The sequence below is a fragment of the Trachurus japonicus genome, chromosome 6, assembly GCF_045865225.1.
Source record: "Trachurus japonicus isolate A0001 chromosome 6, Traja_1.0".
Lineage (NCBI taxonomy): Eukaryota > Metazoa > Chordata > Actinopteri > Carangiformes > Carangidae > Trachurus > Trachurus japonicus.
This window is the reverse complement of record NC_140912.1, coordinates 9333533-9354943: the sequence shown is the minus strand read 5'-3', so window position 1 is coordinate 9354943 and position 21411 is coordinate 9333533. Positions and strand designations below refer to the sequence as shown.

The 21411-nt window shown below is 39.7% G+C and overlaps 1 protein-coding gene across 1 annotated transcript; it reads left to right on the top strand.

The window, feature by feature from the left end:
- The first annotated feature begins 3501 nt into the window (after positions 1-3501).
- On the top strand, positions 3502-19903 carry ldhd (lactate dehydrogenase D). The gene is made up of 11 exons (XM_085778630.1): positions 3502-3636; positions 5729-5841; positions 7088-7229; positions 7819-7960; positions 10671-10830; positions 10948-11147; positions 13119-13247; positions 13951-14078; positions 14352-14442; positions 17287-17398; positions 19166-19903. The coding sequence occupies exons 1-11, from the start codon at positions 3541-3543 to the stop codon at positions 19344-19346; spliced, it is 1494 nt and encodes a 497-aa protein (XP_085634756.1). The 5' UTR covers positions 3502-3540; the 3' UTR covers positions 19347-19903.
- Positions 19904-21411: the final 1508 nt, after the last annotated feature.

The following is a 21411-nucleotide window of genomic DNA, read 5'->3' as shown; positions in this document are numbered from 1 at the left end:
CATATCCTGTCTGTGAAGTTTAAGACTCACATAATGTTGGTCAAAGCCTGCAATTTGAGTAGTCATCAGTATGTTGATCATGGTCCCCTGACACAGGGGTGGATGTGGAGGGGGCACCGTTGATTTATTTTTTTTTATTATTTGTTTATTTCGGGCATGTCAATTAAATCATGATCATCACACTTCATCTTAGTTCAAATAATACAATACACATGGCCGAAAGGGGAAGCGAGAGAAGCAAAAGCTTATCTAGTCCCGCCCCCTTGATGACTTCCTCCACTGGAGTGAAAACTCAGACAGCATCATCCTTCTGAATCTCTGAGGGTGGGTCATTATGTGGGTCAGTGACATACACCAGAAAAAAGTGTTTTTTCAAAAATTTCAAATAACAAGCATGAAAATGGTTGACTTTTGTTCTACTAACTCTCATCTCTATAGAAACATATGTGGTTTTTAGATTTTCAGTTGGAATCAGAATTTATGTGACAATTTGTTTTATTAGCGCCTAAAATCGTCATATGGTGTGACATGAAAATAATTGTATATAAACTGAAAATGGATTATACCTCTCTTAAGCTATTCACTTTATCAAAGTCATTTATCATAACTAAACTGTGGTCCATTATACTTTTTTGGAAATTAATTAAATTTGTGTATTATTTTCTAAATCATTGCTCAATGTGAGACCTATGCCGTCGGTCTTTCAACATATTTTCTATTTATTGTGACAAACATTGCTATAAAATTATAAAAATATTTGTGACTCTTGCTGATACTATTTTCTATGTATTCCATGAACATTTTCACATTTTATCATTAATAAAGGTATGTAATTTTCACAATTTGGAATGTCACACCAAATGATATAGTGTCACACCATATGATCATGTCGCCATGTGTGAATGCAAACCATGTATTATCCTACTTATTATCATGTATTATTATTATTATTATTATTATTACTATTATATTAGTTGCACTGCCTACAATGTTCTAGTCCTATGATATTTTAGCTATCATGTATTGCCAGGCTTCAAGAAATCTGCCTCAAGGCCTTTTGAATCAACAGTGAAAGCACCCCTTAAAACCCTCCCTCAGACCTTCCTATTGGTCAGTGAATGGAAACAGGAAGTTGTTGTTTAGGCTACTTCTCTTTTCTTTTCTTTTCCTCAGCAACTCCTCTCTCATTGCAGGGTCAGAATTCAGTGTCTCCCTGTATGTCTTTGTCCTCTCTGCACTTGTCATCATTACTGCCTCAAATTGACCAAAGAAAGGGGAATATGGTTTGAGGTGAAGACAAAACATTGTTTAGACTTAAACAGCATTCTAAGGTTTCTGTGAAGGGGTCTGCTGTGTCTGTCTGATAAACTAGAAATCTGTATCACAGAATAAAACTAAACTAAACTAAACACAATAAATTGTGGATAATTACAGCCTTTATGTGATGATGGACCCAAATAAATGTTTAAAAGGACAAAACATACATTTTACTTTGTTATTTATAGTTATAATAGCAGGAAATTACAATTCATATCATATGGTGTGACATCTGGAAGACATCTGGAAGTGGGACCTTTGTCAGAGTGCCAACAAGATCTGATTTATTGTAAAAATAAAAATGATGGCACAACTCAGGTTGTACAGTACTAGCAATACATTGCCAGTACTGTACAGTCTTCTTGAAGAGGGTCCTCTCCTTCCCAAGGATGTCAAAACAATTGCCTGTTGAAATATCCCAAAACAGTGTCACACCATATGATTTTGATTTGTGGGACAAAATCTTTTTGATTAGAACTGACTCAAAACATTATGCTTGGACAGTGAAAAGAGTAGGCTCACAAATAGACATCTGTATTATTTTTCTGTATTTTTTTGAGAATTTTTGCATCTATTTTTCTTAGTTTTATTCAAGTTCTCACTTTGAGAAAAAAGTGCCGGACAGTCACGCCATATGAGTTTTGTTATGTTTGGTTGAAAATTCTGAAAGAATGAGTGATGAACTGTTTAAATGTTGAGTATGTTCACATAAAGCATGATGCTCTGCACAATATTGAGAAGGTTTTTGGCAAATATATTTTTTATTCATACATGTTTGACACTGAGGACAGCAAAAATGCCATGTCACGTCATCCACCCACGTGCACCACCTGAACGACAGCATAGTAGTCAACACAATCTCACAGGAGACAGGAGTGGATGTGGACAGGGCAAAACTGACTTCATTTGTTGGTGTGAAGACTGGAACAGCAGCATTCAGCAGTAGGTTGTTTTCCCCAAACAGTAGTTTAAAAGGTATCTCAATAGCAGGAAAGGTCATCTCTGAGTCAGCTAGCAGATGACACACAACTCTTTTTTTCGAGATAGATACCAAATTTATATTGCCATAAAACTATTAGATTAATTTTCTGCAGCCTATCTTTCTAAATGTGACCTCTGACCTGCTTTCCATCAAAGCTTGCAATGACAAAGAGATCTCAGGAATCCCTGTAAAGTTGAAAATTAAATACCTTGGTGTATAATTAAAGACCCAGTTATAAGAATGAATGAAAACTTTAATTCATGAATCACTTCACTTCTTTGCAGCAAAGATGTAATTTATGGACTCAAAGAGACCTAACTATAACTGGTCGAGTGCTGCTCTCCAAAGCGCAGTGCTTATCTAGACTTGTTTATGCGAGCTCAGCTCTTGAGGTCTCAAATGATTTATCTAAAAAAAAATAGACAAAACTTCATTTGATTTTATTTGGAAAAAGAAATCTAATTCGATTCCACATCTGATTCCACGAGTTCAGCATGTTCACTGCCCCAAGACCCACGTTAAAGCAGATAAGCGATCCGTCATTTTGGCTAACTTCTTGTCAGCAGATGGAGTTAGCAGTCCCCGCCCTCGTCCCTACGTCATTCACGCGCATCCCTTGGCTGCACACACAGAGGACCGCCCCTTTATGCCGTTCTCATTGGATAAAGGTTGTAGGATACAAGGAAAGTTTCCTCCTTGGCTTACAGCAGAGCAGAGTGACTGACAGACCCGTAGACCAAACACTTAAGTGATTGCCATTGGAAGATATTTAAGTCTTATAACATTCCGCTGCTTTAAGGTCACACATGCCGGACAGTCCCACCATAGGCTACTGTATGACATTTTTGATGTTTGGATCAAAAATCTGAGTAGAAATCTTAATACACCAACAACAACTTTGGTGTTATTGTAACAACATTTACATTCTTAAATAATATTATTTTTTATCAGTAGCCTATGTGAGTCAGAATTGTGTTATTCGTCAACCAAAAATATAAACAGATTTTGTTTGTCAGCATGGCCTAATTCATCTGTCCAATCATCATAACTATGACACCTGAAACGATAAAGCCAGCCGATCGACCGAGAAAAAATTACCACTCGATTGAATTGAAAACAGGTTCTTGAAGTGAGTCTTAATTCCTCGCCGGTTTTATTCTGAAAAGCACAGGCCGGAAGTGGTGTGTGTGTGTGTGTGTTTGCTGCTGTGCGTCTCCGGTCAGGGAGCTCCACAGTGAACCATGGTGGTTGGCTTGACATTGAGCCGCCGGCTGCTGCTGTGTCGTCGGCCCGGCCTCCTGCAGAGCTGCAGCGTCAGTTCAGGAAGCTCCGCCACGGTGAGTTATTTAAAAACATAGTTGACTTAACAACAGGTTTTATGTTGAACCAGCGTGTTGTCCAGAGACAGCTACACCGCCGCTCCAAGGATTCATGTGATACAAGTGCAGACAGTGTTGTCTCCGGTTAGCCTTAAATAAACCAATATTGATCGATAACTCAGTGATACAGCTGAGCCACAGGATCTTGGTCAGAAACCTCCAGTCAACCAAAGTGTTACCGACAACATCAGCTGTATATTTTACATTAACACCAAGCAGTAACTGTAGTGCAACCGTGTTGTCATCCTGACGTTAGCTCAGTCTTCAGCTGCACCTTATAACTTAAGAGATAATGTCACAGACTAGTAGTAGCTGTAGGCTAGTAGCCACGGGGCTGTGAAATTGACTAAATATCATAACGTGTTTTCATATTGAACCATTTAGAGATATGATTCCCATAAAGACGGAAACTGTGAAGGTAACAACTGAATGTAATGTTCTACAAAGGAAAGCTTTTAATTTGAAATTTAGCATTTAGGCCTAATGCATTACAAGTTGACTCAACAGCAACAATTGTCACATAATAGGTTAGTTTAGGTTTACTGTGTGAACACAGCACCACATTTGGGTCCAACTCAGTGAGCTGCAACAATATTTAATTTTAAATTCCAAATTAGTGAGCCAGTGAGCCACAGATCTCAGGAAATAACGTTTGATCTTTGGACTCTGTTGCATCTGGCATTTGTATTCCTTATGTAGCCTAACTGTCTTCTGTCTAAAAGACAAGTTAGAGTTTCTTACCAACTGCAGAAACCCTGTTGAAACGTTCAGTTATCAGTGCATTAGATTCCTCAGAAATACTGTGGTTGTGCTTCAATGAACAATATCATATGCACACAATACACTGCACAGTCTCTGTTTTTCAGGCTCTGAGGTCCCTCCTCATAGATAGACTGAAGGAAAAACTGCAGTAGTCCAACTTGGCCAAAAGATGGTGCTGACGTCAAAATAATAGAGTCCCAGTTATGAGGAGCCACCCTTTGGTTAACTAAGAGAAAACTGACAGCAGAAATAACACATTTATGAAGTTTAAACAAACAACAAACAAACTTATCAAGAAATGTTAGATTTAAATTAGGCTCAGGCCCTACAGGCTCAGAGAGAACGTGCACTCGCCCAGCTCGGGTCAGGCTGGATGTTTTGAGCCTGATTTGGCTGTGTGACAACCATATAATACAATATCATAACATAATGATACTTTATAACATAGTTCTATGTCATGACACAGCCCAGTCTCTCTTGTTCAGAGGGAACTTGAGGATTTAATGTCAGGTAACACAATTGTTATTGAGAGGCATCGCAAAGTTATTTAATAAAACATCCAATCTCAGTCCTTCCTTCCTTCCTCCCTCTCTCTCTCTACACTTGGGCTTCAGCCTCGATGTGAAATTTAGAGCATTTTAAACTGAGTGTGAAACTGTGAAAAATACTTTTTTGGGACTGTGTTTCTGTTTGAGTGGGAGAAAGATTTGGAGCCTCATGGTATCAAACAACAACAAAAAAAATTGCAGTGACATCTGGTGGTTTACCAAATACACAGCAGCCCCTCCAACCTGGAGTAAGAGTGCTACAAGACCACAGTGGTTTTAGCTGTAGTCTCTTGTGATGTGCCTGTGTCATTATCAAGTCGATTAATACTCTTAAACTGTGAGTTATGATAATGTACATGTAGATGTGCAATACATAGCAGTGAGACAGTGAATAAATGTGTCGTCTTCTAAAAAGCCTGAATACTGTGGGCTGTGTTCAAGCTGTTAAAGGGTCATGGTTGATTTTTATACACTCACATACTGTGACATGACAAGAGAAAAATGTTCACCATTTACGTTTGTTACTCACCTAATCCCTCACATTAGATCCATGTTAACCTGACAGATTAGAGATTTGAAGTAAGGTCGATCTGCTGTTCTCTCCAAATAAGAAAACAGAACGCATCAGGGCCAGTGTTCAAGTCAAGAGTACAATTTAATGTTTTTATCTTTACCTCCCAATCTCCTGTGATGACTCACTGACTGTCCTTCACTGCGTGTGTGTTTGTGTGTGCGATCAGAGTGCTGTTGTGGACAGTGTGCTCTCTACATTCAGATCTATATGTGGTGAGGACGCTGTCTCACTGGGTGAAGCTGTAAGACAACAACATGGCAGAGATGAGTCTGTACACAGGTTAGTCTGCTGCACTCTGTGATATAGAAACACACTCATGGTGTCTAGTCAGACATTAAAGAAAAGGGAAATGGTGCCAATGGCTCAAGGACAGACAGACAGGATGAACCCGAAAAATATTTGGAAAAAAAGGTGAACCAGATGACACAAACCATCATCAGTATTGTCTGTCCTGTCACTGACGAATCACGAGCTGGAGAATCAAAAATATGCATTATTGACAGAGGTTTAAAGGGATGGGTTGTGTGAGACAAAGTACCCACTCAAACAAACCAATATCAATTTAAAAGGATAGTTCAACATTTTGGCAAATTGGCCCATTGCCATAATCCCTATTGTGTTAGGAGCAGGTTTGTTGCCTTAAATTGTTGGTGCATGCTGTATTTAGATCGGCGGAGCAAGAGTCGCAAGCTGCCCAGAGCTACGCTACGGAGGCTAATAGGATTTCTTGGTTTTCCTCATCAAACTCATCAAATACACAATCCAACAACTCCAAAACGCTCTCGTGGACAAGTTGTGACCCGCACATTCACCACGCTATGAGCTAATAACGAGGTAAATTCATGCAAAACCGCTCATGTGTGTTCCCGTCTGGGGCAGTTTTTCGGCAAGCAGTCTCTGCATTTGTCTTGAAAAACAACTCAGTCTTGTAACGTTGCGTTATTATCTCATAGCCTGGTGAATGTGCAGGTCACAACTTGTCCATGAGAGCGTTTTCGAAGTGTTGGATTGTGTATTTGATGAGTTTGATGAGGGAAACCAAGAAATCCCATGAACCTCTGTAGCGTAGCTCTGAGCAGCTCGCGGCTCTGCTCCACCGTTTTAAAAATAGCTTGCACTGACAATTAAAGGTAACGAACCTACTCATATGACTATAGGGATTATGGCAATGGGCCAATTTGCCAAAATATTAAACTATCCCTTTAACTCTTCAAGTTCATGTAGCATATTAACAACAGTACCAGCACTTACATTTGGCGCTACATATTTTCAACCCCCGAACTGTCGTATTCCTACGTACAAGTGCACCTACAGAATTCAGTGTATCATGTTACAGCTGCAGGTCAGTAGAGTGAAACAGAAAGCTCCCACATACATTTATACAACATCAGCGTCTCACTTGACACCTGAGCTACAGGATGTGCAGCATCCTGCGGCAGTAGATTTCTGGCCACTTGGGGCAGAAATAGGATGGGATGTTATATTGTGAAATAGTGATGGAGAGCATTGTTTTCCTGCTGTCCAGATGTTGTCCCCCAGATGTGGTGGTGTTTCCTCATTGTGTGGAGGAGGTCAGTGCCCTGGCCAAGGTCTGCCACAACCACCGCATTCCCATCATTCCCTTCGGCACTGGGACTGGCCTGGAGGGAGGGGTCGGTGCAGTGAAGGTGAGAGACGGGAGGATGTGTGTTTGTGTGTGGTAAGAAGAGAGCACAAATCTTAGCTCAACTCAAATTTTTACATTGAAAATGTCTGATTACAATGTGTATGGTAATTGCAAATAACAGAAGTGGAACATCACAATTAACACGTGGACAGTTCAAAAAATTTAAGTATTCTTGTATCGCCTGTCTAGTTAGTTTTATTTGCACATTATATAACCTGCATAAACAATGAAAATAATAAAATTAAACATTGTGCAGGAGAGGTAGAAGCCAAAAAAGGCTTATAAAAATACCTCCCCTATGTAAAAATACAACAACAAAAAACAACAACAACAGCGGTGGTCTTCAGAGTAAAAAGATAATACAGAAATTCATAACATAAGACAGACCATTGGTAAATTATTCATATAAATCAAAAACAGGAGAGGCCCAAGAATGGAACCTTGAGGTACGCCACAACGTAGCTTAACTCTACTTGAATTATACATTTTTATAGAAACATATTGTTCCCTATAGGTAATCAATTAACCATTTGAGAGCAATATCATGAAACCCATATTTCTGTCTACATGTTTCTTCCCTCTGCTCTCAGGGTGGCGTGTGCTTCAGTCTGAGGAACATGGATCAGGTCCTGGATCTCCACCAGGAGGACTTTGACGTGACAGTGGAGCCTGGTGTGACTCGGATGGCCCTTAACGCCTACCTGCGAGACACCGGCCTGTGGTTTCCTGTAGGTCAGTCACACTGTCCCCCAGCTTTCATATTCTTCAAGAGCACAGTAGATGAACTTGAGTATTTTTTTTATTTGTAAATTGCCACAGAACAATTAACTAAACTACAGTTAATTTCATAAATAACAAACCGACATTGTTACCACACATAACCTAATTAACCATGGTAAACAGCCGCAGTTGTTCGGCCTTACAGGGTAATTTGATCGCTCACTGGAAACACACTGTTGTCACTAGACTTAACAGTTAGTTTGGATGATCCTCCAGTATAACCAGCAGATGCCACAAAACTGTATTCAGGTTTTAACACAACACATACACCAGTGTCCTGTCAGTTTGTAGTGGATGAATGGAAAAGTGTGTTTACAGGCTGGAGGGTAGGACTGTATTTTCATGTGCCTTTCATCTGTCCAGAAAGTTGAATTTAGTCTTTGCGGCTATACAGTTTTAAATTTCAGATTTTCCCTGGATGTTTTCTCACTTTAATCTTGCAAATTGTTTGCAGTGGTTCAAAGGGTGGGATGGTCTAGTTTCATATTATTGAAAACATGTTGTGGGTAAAATTGAAAAGGAACATTTCAAATGTGATTGGCCCTGACGTTTGGAGTCTGATACTGTAGTTTAGCACAATATTTCTATTGTGAAGTTATTTTACTAAAATGGAAAAACAGATTATGTTGACATCAAAGTTAAATTATATAACTCTAAGCTGATACATGTGTCAAAGTGACATGAAGATGAAGAGCAGGAGGGTAGGTGAGGGGCAGTCTACAGTCTGGAGTGGAGATGTGTTGATGGATTATGTAGAGAGTGTGAGGACAGAGGGGAACAAAGACAGATGAGGTAAAGAAAGTAATGAAGGAAGGGTTGGCTGGGAGAGAGGCTTAAAGGTTGAACTGTATAGTGGCTGATGCCAACTGGCTTCCAGCAGCAGGTGGACGCACTGATACACTGAAGCTGCAGCTCCTCCATCATACAGTATAGGCTGATCACCCCAGAGTGGGAAAAGTGAAGTGGTGTGGCTGGTTTTCCCTGAACAGTAGGTAAGTATGTAAGTATGATGATGAGGTGTTTGATCTAGCCTCACATACTCTCCTGCTGTTGAGTGCTCTTCATAGGACACACATTGTGTGTTTTGTTTAGGCTGTATAATGTGTATAGTTTAGTTTTAGCTCTGAATATCTCTTTATTTTTTTGTAGAGACCCACACGGAAAGAACCGATAGGTTTTAATATAGGTTTGAATATATGTGACATACATAAAATTGGCCGTTTTCATATATATGCACAGATAAACTGCATATAGGTTTCATTGCGCATATATCCTCATGAGGATATATACATATATAAAGACGCATATATGAAACCTATATGCAGTTTATCTGTGCATATATGCACCATATATATTAGCATATATGTGTATATATGAAAACGGCCAATTTTATGTATGTCACATATATTCAAACCTATATTAAAACCTATAGGTTCTTTCCGTGTGGTGAAGTAAAATATTTTTGTTTTTTCTGGTTTAATAAATGGTTTGACTCTAGTGCTGATAAATGTTTGATGGACTAAGCTGTTGATTTCTTTCTCAGTGTCTCTGTCATCTCAATTTATTTTTCCAGCCTGAGGTTATTCCTCCCCTTGTTACTGCTTTTGCTGTTGCAGAAGGTTGTGTTGTGTGTTGTGTGTTGTGTTGTCGTCGTCTACCAGAGAGGGTGTCCACACTTGTTTGGTCGAGAAATTCTGAATCTCTGAGTAGTGCCTTTTTAACAGACGGTTAGCAGATGCTCTCAGTAGGTAGTGTGATGCTCACTCACGCATGGTAAATGGTAATTATGGTCTGATAGTAGGAGTAATTTCTATTATGTGGACTGTGCATTTGCTTCACGTTGTCAAATCCATTGCTTGGCAGGTTTTGTTTGAACATAGCTGTTGCTTTATATAATCTGAAATAAACTGACAGGGTGGACTTGTCAGGTTGTGGATTATGAGCTTGGTTAAAATCAGCTGCTGTGAAACATTTTAATGGTAATGAATCATTTCCACATTAGTTTGGGTCATGGGGGTAAGTGAATCAAAGGAAAGAATTTGACCTCATATATGTCAGTGTTTTACCAGTGTCCTGTCCTGTGTAGCAGGAGTGTTGCTACCTGTCAAACCAACCATATGAAGGGTTGGCCTTTTATAATAAGAAACAACATTGATGTTCCACTGTTGTAATAAATAATGCGAGACAAGATCGGCCAATGTGAACATGTCAGGCTGAATGAGTGAAGTGAAAAGAAATGGCTATTCAGTGATTACCAGCTAGAGATGTTTGCTTTGATAGATTGTTGTATCCACCCTGTGCACTCCCTGATGTCCACAAGGTGTGTGATGCAGTGTTTCTCTGCAGCCTGGCCAGTCATGTATGCCCGCAGCATGTGGATATCTTTCACTCCTCCATTTCCCTGTTGCTCAGTCACATAAAAAAACATTTTATAAGATAAATCTCTTCCATTCAGGCGTCCACTAAGGATGTGAAACTGTACAAGTTTTTTTCCTCGAAGACGATTCTGTCATCTTACAGAGATGTCAGTCGTTAATGTAGAGTGTGTTTTGAGTCATGAATCATGATAAACTGATACTGAAGCAGACATTTTCTGTATATTTCTACATTGTATCTGTTTCATTTAGTGATGTACACTATAGTGTTGTGCTGTTTCCATCAGATCCTGGAGCTGATGCGTCTCTGTGTGGTATGGCTGCCACCAGTGCGTCTGGTACTAATGCAGTGCGTTATGGAACGATGAGGGAGAACGTGATGAACCTGGAGGTGGTGCTGGCTGACGGGACCATCATACACACAGCTGGGAAAGGCCGACGCCCCAGGTAACCTCACTCAGGGTTTCTGCTAGTAGATGTGTAAACAGATGTACACACATGTTCATTTCCATATGCAACTATTACCTCAGGCACCAATCAATCATGCCTTATGTCAATCTTCAGGAAGACTTCAGCAGGTTACAACCTGACAAACCTGTTTGTGGGTTCGGAGGGCACCCTGGGGATCATCACCAAGACGACGCTGCGCCTGTACGGCATCCCAGAGGCCATGGTGTCAGCTGTCTGCTCTTTCCCCTCCGTCCAGGATGCTGTAGACAGCACCGTGCAGATCCTCCAGGCCGGAGTGCCCATCGCTCGCATCGGTGAGGAGACGATGCTTCACAATAGATAACTGCAGCTCTTCCACATGACAGTCAGTGAATCTCACTGTATGTTATCAATCAAGGTGTGAGCTGTTGTTTGCTGACCTTGGTCACAAGTGGCACTGTGTCATGATAAATGACCACCCTGAACCAGGGCCGTTGTATAGGGGAGAAAGGTGATGATAATTCTAGGGGCCCAGCGCCCAGTAGGGCCCACAAAAAACCCCAGTAGTCTAATCTTTGTATGGCTGAATTATTCTTCATAAGACCCTGACTAATACTCGTAGTAATGCTGCATTAGCATCAAAACAAAGTAGGTTAAATAAAAAATGATAATACGTAGTCTAAGAAAAAAAGTGGAAAAGTCAGGGGCCCACTTTGGAATTCTTTCAGGGGCCCAGAATTCCTAGCAACGGCCCTGCCCTGAACTACATGTGCATGTAGTTTGGTCCCTTGACTGCACTTGTGCAAATACGCAGCTCAGTGAAGATAGACAGTGAAGATGATATTTTATTTTCTGCCACAAGATCAAAAAGGTTTGATCAACCATTCAGTGTTAATCAGTGACAACATTAATGAAACATAAAATATCTAACATTATCTACTTAATGCTTCCTGTCTAAAAAATATTTCAAAGAAGAAAGAGAATATTCTTTAAAAAGTTATTTTAGTCACTGATGAAAGCATATGATTTAATATTTATGTTGATTATATATGTGGTCACATCTCCCTTTTTTCATATGTATTTTCAATTTTTGCATTAAAAGATTAGAGTGGAAATAGAAAAAAAGAAAACATCTGAAATACCAAAAGTCCTAATATCACAGAAATATTTTACACCTGGTTTAAATGTTTCAATACAAAGAAAATATAACAAAGTGCAGTTACAAGCTTTCACTGTAAGACAGTCTGCTTGTAGGGGAGATACAGAGGCAAGAACATGCTGCTAGATGTGCAGAGCAGAGCTTGTGGATGAGTTAGGAAAGTGTGAAAAAGAAAGAAAAAGAAACATAGCCAGAGGGAAGTGTGGAGCATGGAGGCAGGAGGCAGGAGGGATCTTGGGGGTTGAAAGTACAGCTTTACCTTTTTGTGCAGGTGTAGCTTTACTTCATCTCATTTTGTCAGTCAGTGTGTAAAACAAGCCCAGGGTGATACCAAGTGCTGATGTGTCTGTCAGCAACAACTGAGGGTGGGCGTCACTGATGAGAACTCACTGGATGCAAAAATTAAGTTTGTTTAGGCGTGTCCTATGTCAAGTGCTTGATTGTGAACTCTGAAAGAGGAATAACAATAACTGTATTGTTAATTCCTCTTTACTCCTAACAACATCTGAAATTGAATTAAACTAAGTTAGATACATAGAAATAGGGGAAATCAAAAAAGAAACATTACATATAAGGTGAAGAAGGTTACAGTATAGTAGCCTCACTGTTTGTAACTTAGGTAATGTACTGTCAATGCCAATGATAACTGGACTTTCAGAAGAGAATCTACTTAATCACATGACTGTATTTATCAAACAAGTTGATTTGCCCACATGAGATTGTGTCATTGGAAACAGGCAGCTCATGGGAAAAAAATATGCCACAGCTAATAAACTTGCTTACATAAAAATGGATGCTAATTATTGCTATGTCAACATCTGTTTTAAATTTGGTTATGTAAAAAAATATGATGAATATTACAAATAGCTACAGAGAGGTGGAAGGGAGGGAAGATGAACAAGTCAAAACAAGGAAGAGATGAGCCTTTATTGATTCCTCAGAGAGAATAGTATCCTGCAGCAGCAGCAGGATAAAAATATTCAGCAGAGAGAGAGAGAGAGAGAGAGAGAGAGAGAGAATCAAGTGAACAATGAAAATAGATCAATATCAGATATTGAAAACTGGGAAATATGTTTATGACCATTAAGCAAAAGCCAGAAGAATGACCTATTAAATGTCTGTGTCTGTCTGTGTTTGTGTTACCCAGAGTTCCTGGATGATGTGATGATCGATGCGTGCAACAGGTTCAGTGGGCTCTCGTATCCTGTGACCCCGACTCTGTTCCTGGAGTTCCACGGCACCGAGCGAAGCCTTGAAGAACAAGTCAGCACAACTGGTGTGTGATAAACAATTAACAAATAATCACCTCTCTAACAACGGAGCTGACACAATGTCAGGTGAAAATTTGATATAAGGATGCATTATTTGGGTTTTTATTGTTTTGTAGGGTTATTTTGAAGAGGAAGAAATTGACATTTCTGAGCCTCAGTCTACATCAGACAACATAGACAAAAAAAAAGACAAAACTGGAAATCCTTCATCTAAACATTTTCATTCATTCATTTTCTTTAATTCAATACTCAAGTCTGCTTCAGCAGCAAATATTTTTCATGCTTAGCACATGCTTGGATTTGGACCTGCAGTTTATCCCATTCTTCCTAGCAGATCCTTCCAAGCTCCATTAAACTGGATTGAGCTGCCATCTTCAGGTTTCTTGACAGATGTTCTATGGGATGTAGGTCCAGACTCACGCTGAGCCATTTAAGGAGATTTGACCTGAAGGCACAGCGTTTGCTTGTCTGTTTGCTCTGGGTCAATGTTGTGCTAAAAGGTGAAGTGAGGCTCTTCTTGCCTCAGGTCAGGGTTAGAGACTCAGTTTGGCTCGACTGCCAGCTTAAAGAAGAGTTCCGAATTTCTTATATTTTACAATGAATGAGATGCTTCAGAAGACCAAATTCAGAAGTGGATTTATTACCTTGATCTATGTGTGATCACAATTTTATCCTTGGACTTAATGGTTTGTGTTTGTGTGTGTGCAGAGGACATCACTCACAGTAACAGAGGGGCCGATTTTCAGTGGGCTCGAGATACAGAGACAAGGAACCAGCTGTGGAAAGCTCGTCATGACGCCTGGTACGCTGCTCTGGCCCTCAGACCTGGCTGCAAGGTACAGGAAGTCAACTCCCAAATATTCCATAGGGATAAAACTGTGCTATCACCATGACAGTGCTCCCTCCGGTAACTGCTGCAGGTGTGACCAACAACAGGCGGTTCATCGCTTCATCTGGCTGAGTGATAAGAGCCGAGCCCTGTTGTGTCACTATCACCAGTCAGACGCACTGAAATGTTTAAATCCAATTTAATGGCATAAAGTGGCCATTTGATCCTGTTTTAGTTCTTTGACCTTCTTTTCAAGTTGTGTTTGTGTCTGCGTGTACAGGCCTATGCCACAGATGTGTGTGTCCCCTTGTCTCGATTGCCTCAAATCATTGTGGAGACAAAAGAAGACCTGATTGAAAACAGACTTACAGGTGAGCATGCAGCTGTTCACTGACTTGACTCAGTGTCAGTGATGTTAATGGGGCTTGATGTGATTTATTGAGCGTATATTATCTCTGCTCTTGTTAACCCATGAATAGTTCATAATCAGATAATCAGATTACAATCAAATGCTATGATTGCAGACTGATCACAGTCATTCACAGTGCAAGATGAATAAGGCTAATTATATGAAGTTGTTTATAAGTAAGAATATATTTCAAACCTTTACATTCACCTTTTTGATTGTGCTTTGTCTGTCCCATGAAAAGCCTTTCCCCACTGGGTCATTTCTTTCTTCCTTTTTTTCTTTTATAAAGACATTACCAAACAAGTAAAGCTACTGTTACATTTAACATGAGTGACAAAAGGCATGGCCAAGCATGGAACAGAGGCCATAATAAGTAGTAAAACGAATAAGAAGAGTAATTTCAGATTGTATTAGCCATTTTGAATTCCCTGTATTATAAATAAAATTGTAAGAAAAAAGAAAGGGTGTGGTGGGTGGGTTGGGGTTAATATGTATGGGAGAAAAAAGTCTATCCAGCAGCCATTAGTTCTCACTATCGAGGTGAGATATTGCCTCAGAGCAGAAACTCTCAGTTACAGCAACAATTTAGAGAAGAGGCATAAAAAAGATGCTACTCAGAAACAAAGTTTTTTTTAAACTGCAACCTTGGAGGCTGAAAAATAAACCTAGTGCAGAGGTTACTAAAAACTGCACCCATTCAAGTGCCCTCAAAATAGACTGCGATGTTAAAATGTCCAACAGAGATGAACATGTTTACAGCCTGGTTCTGGCTCAGTGGTGACGGTGGAGCAGCTGAGCTTTAAGACTGCTCTTCATATGTCATGTATATCCTTAATAGTTTGAGTTTGAGTTTATTTCGATCAGCAAAAAATAAAAAAATAAATAGAACCACAAAAAAACTGTTACACATCCCTCTAAAAGCAGGGCTGCGTGGCTGATCGAAAGGGTCAGGGGCTGAAGCTACAAGCTCATGGATGCCCTAACCTTTACACCATACATGTAAATATATGTATGTACAGTGCCTTTACATAATCAAACAAGCATACATGCGATCTACACACATATACACACACCTACATGTACATACTCAGCAAATACCAAGCAAAAAATAGACTAGGATAGGATAAGTTTTTTTCATTCAACTTGATTAAAAAGCAGCTTGATAGAAGCTGGAAATCAAGTGTAAAGTTAGTCACAAGTTTTCAACATGCGCAAGTCATAGACACACCTGCATTTGCAGACCAAGCCTGATGAACATGTTCTTTATTTTTCCCAGTGGCAGTGGCAAATCATTGAACTCGGTCCAGTTTTTCTTTTTCTGGAGACAGTGCACTTTACCGTGGGTGATACTGTACATGTCAAAAGACCCACACCTTTTGTTTTCTTTTTTGACATATTTTGGGGGGGCTTTTATGATAGGATAGTCAGAGAGAGACAGGAAATGGGGAGACAGAGAAGGGGATGGCACGTAGCAAAGAGCCGAACCGGGCTGGCTGCAGTGAGAACTATAGCCTCTGTATATGGGGCGCCTGCTCAACCCAGTGAGCTATACAATGCCCCACCTGCTTTCTGTGTAAAGTCCTACACCCTGGTGGTGTCTGGAAGCACATTTGTCCTCCAGAAAAGCAGCAGTTTTATGACATTGACTCCCTGAGCACATCTGCTGACTGCAAAGTGACGGTTTGGTGGATGTGTGCTGCCTGAAATCATCAAGTGTAACAGAAAAGGAGGGGAGGTGTCTGAGGAAAAAAGAAGCACAGGTACACAGAGACAACAGCTGCTTGAAATCTTCATACAGGAACAAAGATTAAAAATTCTCAATGCTGCAACTTTCTTAGGTCGATGAGTTTCTCCACCAATCATTTTGACTTGAGCTTCAGACCACAGTGAAAAACACTTTACATAATTAATAGCAGTAAAAGAGCCTGAGGTGATGTCTTTGAATTTCTTAAGTAATTTAAGTAACAACAGCGATATTATGTCTCACCTCACCATTATAGACCAGTGTCATATACTATACAGTATGTATAAATGTATTTGTCATAGTCTTTGTCAGTAGAGGTCAGATCAAGATGAGAGATGAGTGTTTGGACAGGAAGTGGATCTTGTAATAAAGGGAATAAGACAGATAACATTGCTTCACTTAGATCAGGGGTGTCAAACTCATTTTAGTTCAGGGTCTACAAATTGCAGAATTTGATCTCAAGTGGGCCGGAACCTTTAATTTTTCCCTTTGTTTAAGTACATTATAAAGATATTTCTACAGTTAATGAACTACAGTATCCTTTTACAAAACATGTTATGAACAACCTGACATGTATTGATAAAAATATGTGCAATTTCAAATTTTCACACTTGGCAAATTAATCCCGAGGGCCAGATTGGACCCTCTGCCGGGCCAGTTTTGGCCCACGGACCGCATGTTTGACACCCTTGACTTAGATAGAAATACTGTCTATGCAACACGGCTCTGAGTCAAATCATTAAAAGCATTTAAAAAAAAAACTTAAGCTAATAAATACAGGATTTTAATTCAAGTCACAAGATTTACTCAAGCTGATGAAAGAATAGTTGCAAAGTTAGTAATGTCTTTTAACCAGGGCTGTTTACCAGAACTATACCCACTTGTCTTATTGCTTATGTATGATTGCTTTGTCTGAATTTGGTAATTAGTGTTTCATATGGTAAGTGGCTTTACCCCGATGGGTTAGGGGTTAGTGTCAGGAGCTGACGCCAACCCTTAGTAAAAATGAATCCTGTATGTTTTCCAGTAAAATGAATTAGTGTACTATCTATCTACCCCCAGGTCCCATAGCTGGTCATGTAGGTGATGGTAACTTTCACTGTCTGATGGTGGTGGACCCCAACGATCCAGAGGAGCAGCACAGGGTCCACATGTTCACTGAGAGACTAGCCAGGTAACACCCCCCTTCTCTACTGACACTATTCACATCCTCACAAACCCACTGATTAACAGACACAGCTTTGGACTTTGTTAAAACTTAAGTTTTGTGATTTACTTTCAGTTCAGGACCATTGTTATATGTCTACATAGTTAAGATACACACAGGAACATAGGAACTTATTTGATGGAAGTCCAGTGTGTTAACCTGAATTTCTTGATTATAACAACTGTAATTGATTTTTTCTTTAGCTCATTTGCATGTTTAAAGGTGCAGGGAATATTCAGCCTAGGTACTGTAGACAGACAACTTCTCTGTCTCTCTTCTGCACTTTTCTCCTCTCCCTAATTCTTCTCACACTTTGCCAAATCCTTTTCATTCTGCTCGTCTACCTTCAGAAGAATTCACCTGTCCCTTGAGATCTCTCTCGCTCCTTCTCTCTGACTTGGTATTGACTAATCTGTAAGTGCCGGATTTAAAAATGAGTCTTTGTGACTGTGGTATGGTCCAAAATCTATTTTGTAAGGTTGTGAAAGCAGCTGGTTGTATCAGGGTCAGTTGTAGATCCTAAAGGCCTATGGCCTAGTGGGCAATAGGTTTGACTCCTCAGGAAGATAAACATGGATTTTATACTGTAATACATAATAAATAAAAGAAAAATGAGCCTTTAAGCAGCTTTTAAAGGGTTTCTCCAGACATGTTTAAAAAATACTGCCATTTGTATTCTTTTTAACAAGGTTTTCTCACATAAACACTGATTTTTTTTTTTTTTTTTAATAAATCTGGATCTGGCCTTGAGCCCCACCCACCATCTGCTGGTTCCAGGTGGAAGAGCAGAGAGCATCAAGATGGTTAGAGGAGGAAACATCAGAGAGACTCAGACCCAGAGGAGGAGTTGGTTGAGAACAGTTTGTGGAGGTTGACTGTCCAAACAGACTGTAGATCAGGTTTTACAGCTGTTTTTTAGGATCGTATGGTCGGATAAATTGGTGAATTTCATTTGTAAAAGTTAGAATTTCATCATAAAAGAAGCTTAGAAAGTTGCTATTTCCAGCTTCGCTATTAGATCCATGGGCTAAGTCTCAGCTAGTGACAGTCAGAGGGTTTTTCAGCCGTCAACCTATAGGAATTTGCATTAACTTACTTCATTTCAGGAAAGGTGAAATTGTTGTCTCTGAAAAGACCTGTGACATTTTTCAGTTTCCAAGTCAAGTCAGGTCATTTTTTGATAGAGCCAAATCACAACAGTTATCTCAGGGCTCTTTTCAAAAGTGCAGGTCTAGACCGTAGTCTATAATATTGATCACAGAGACCCAACAACTCTCACCAGCAGCAAACACTCTGCAACAGTGGGGAGGAAAAACTTCCAGAAATCTTGAGCAGTCGGGGGTTAGGTCTTTATAGACCTAAACTTTTTTTTGGATACCTTGGCCAGTTTGCTGCTGACCTTTGTGCCACTGTGTGCCAATGCTGCTGGCATCTCAATAGAAACCACAGGGCTAACCTTTTACTGGTAGTGTACTATATTGTCATGGGGGGTAAAATGTACACTGCTGTAACCACTCACTGAAAATGCTTCCTGTGAGACGTTACATTGGAATAAATTTGAAGTTTAGATGTAGTTACGAATTGTTTTCTTTGATATTAGTGGCACCAGTTTTTGTTCTTTTGCTGAGTCTAGTGAAAACTGCTGTGACATCATGAACATGTTAATGTCAGGAGCTGCTTACAACACTGAATAAACAATATGCAGTGACGTGATGTGGTCTGTTCTCCCTGTAGACGAGCTCTGGCCATGGACGGCACATGTACGGGGGAGCACGGAGTGGGTTTAGGGAAGAGAGCGTTGCTGTGTGAGGAGATGGGACCCACGGTTATCCAGGTCATGCAGGGTCTAAAGGAAGCCCTTGACCCATGTAACTTGATGAATCCTGGGAAAATCCTACAACCAAGGGGACTATAAACACTAATCATGGAAAACTTGTCCCCTGCTGGCTTGATCAGAGACTGTCACAATTAAATTAAATTATTTTTGTTTGTTTTGCACATACTGTAGAAATGTTCATGTTAAAACAGGAAATCAGGATGTGCCTCAATAAGGAGGAATCAGTCAAAAGTGAAGACCAACAGGAAATCACTGGCAAGACACTGTTATTTAACGTGGTGCTGTGATTGTACAAAAATCTGCGATGATTTCATCAGTGTTACTTTTTCTGCTCTCTGGTAGGTTGATGCTTTGTTTTACAGGGTGATATATATGTGTGTTTATGAATCAGGAAAATTAGGATTGTCTTATTTGATTGGATTAAAACACCAGCATGTGGGTTAATCAACTAATTCAAATGATCTTATTTGATAGTAAAAAAAAATGTGTTTATGCACTGGTTCCACGTGTTCTACTGAATGTATTTATACTGTAACTGCCTTATTTTTATAGAAAACTGACGAAGCAACAAAAGATATCATGAAAGTACAACATATGTCTGCGTATAACCTGTCTCATGTTGGTGTTTGAAGGAAGTGCTGGTTCAGACTCGACGGTAATTCCCAACCTGTGTGTGTATGTGTGCGTGCCTGCAGGTAGGCCAACAAATGATTTATAAAACAGTTAAATTTTGCTCCAACAAATATAATTGGAAAAAATTGAAACGCAAAATAATGTTTTTAAATGTCTAATAAAATAAAAATGATCTTTAATAACTGTAAAACTCCTTTTTAACTAATTTATATGGAGCTGCATCTTGAGTATCAACCTTAAAAAGAAGAATTTCCTGTATCTTGAGTCAGTCATAAATCTACAAAGTCACTGAGTTGCTCAAAGCAATATCACTCTTCAGTTAAGAATTTAACCAGTTATCTTTGTCAGGTGGAGCGACCTTTCATCATTTTATCACATCATCATCAACATCTCTAACATCCATGTTGGGGAGGTTTTAACAGGGCATGTGTCCTTTTTTCCACTGATTTTGAATCAGCATGCAGCAGGATATCTCTGAGATTACATCATCTTCAATTGATTATTAATGGTTCTTTCACACCCACATGTTGGTGAATCTGATGGTAATGTGCCATGTGTTTTTGGAGCCCGTTTTGGGCTTGTGATGGGTTAAATGTGATGGTGTACTGTACGTGTTTTCCTGCAAAGGATTATTTTGCAACAATCCATGTCTTGATTTATGTATGGCCACATGATAAACTTCCTCCACATGATCAGATTGTTTACACCATTTCCCCAGCACACAGCAGGATCACTATCTGTTTAGATCTTTTTGTAGAGACTGTTTAAAATTCCTCTTGCTAAGGTCCAGAGAAGCCAAATGTAGGGTGATCAATACATTGTGATTCTAAGGAAGAGCAGTGTGCAGGATATTCTTCCTTTCAAGACTGAAGTGACACTTTTCAACACAACTGCACTTGAGACATTTAGATGTGTGAATATCTTGGCTGAGGAAAACACCAGAGTGTCAAACTGTAGAGCTGGTTCACAAGAGAAAGAATAAAAAGGAAATAATCATGAGACAGATGGTGAATGGACACATGATGGTTCGTTCTCCAGGCTAGCTGTTTCCTCTCTTGACTAGAAAACAAATGTGTGTAATTTGCAGAATCATTCACTTTTTCTTTTAGCAGTTTGGTTAAATGCTCCCGTCTTCACTATTTAACGACAATTAAACAAGCAATGAATGCACCAGCCGTCTGTAGACCTGTGTAGATCCAATGAGTATATTTTCAGCTATGCACTCATATTGAAACAGAATGAAATGTCATGAGTTGCACAGTCAGCAGTCCACTTTTAAAACAGTGTTCACAGACCTTCCCCAGCTTCCTGAACTACTCAGAGTGTTTGTTCTTGGCATCGACTGCACCAGAGCTCAGACAGCTGAAGGTGACACAGCAGTGTATTGTGACACTTGAGTAATATGAAGAAGTGTATCTTGGCATCAGAGGGCAGCAGCACGTTACAGGAGTTTTACTGCTCTGTAGCAGTGAATGCTGCTGGATGGTTGTCAGGCTTTTGTTGTGAATTG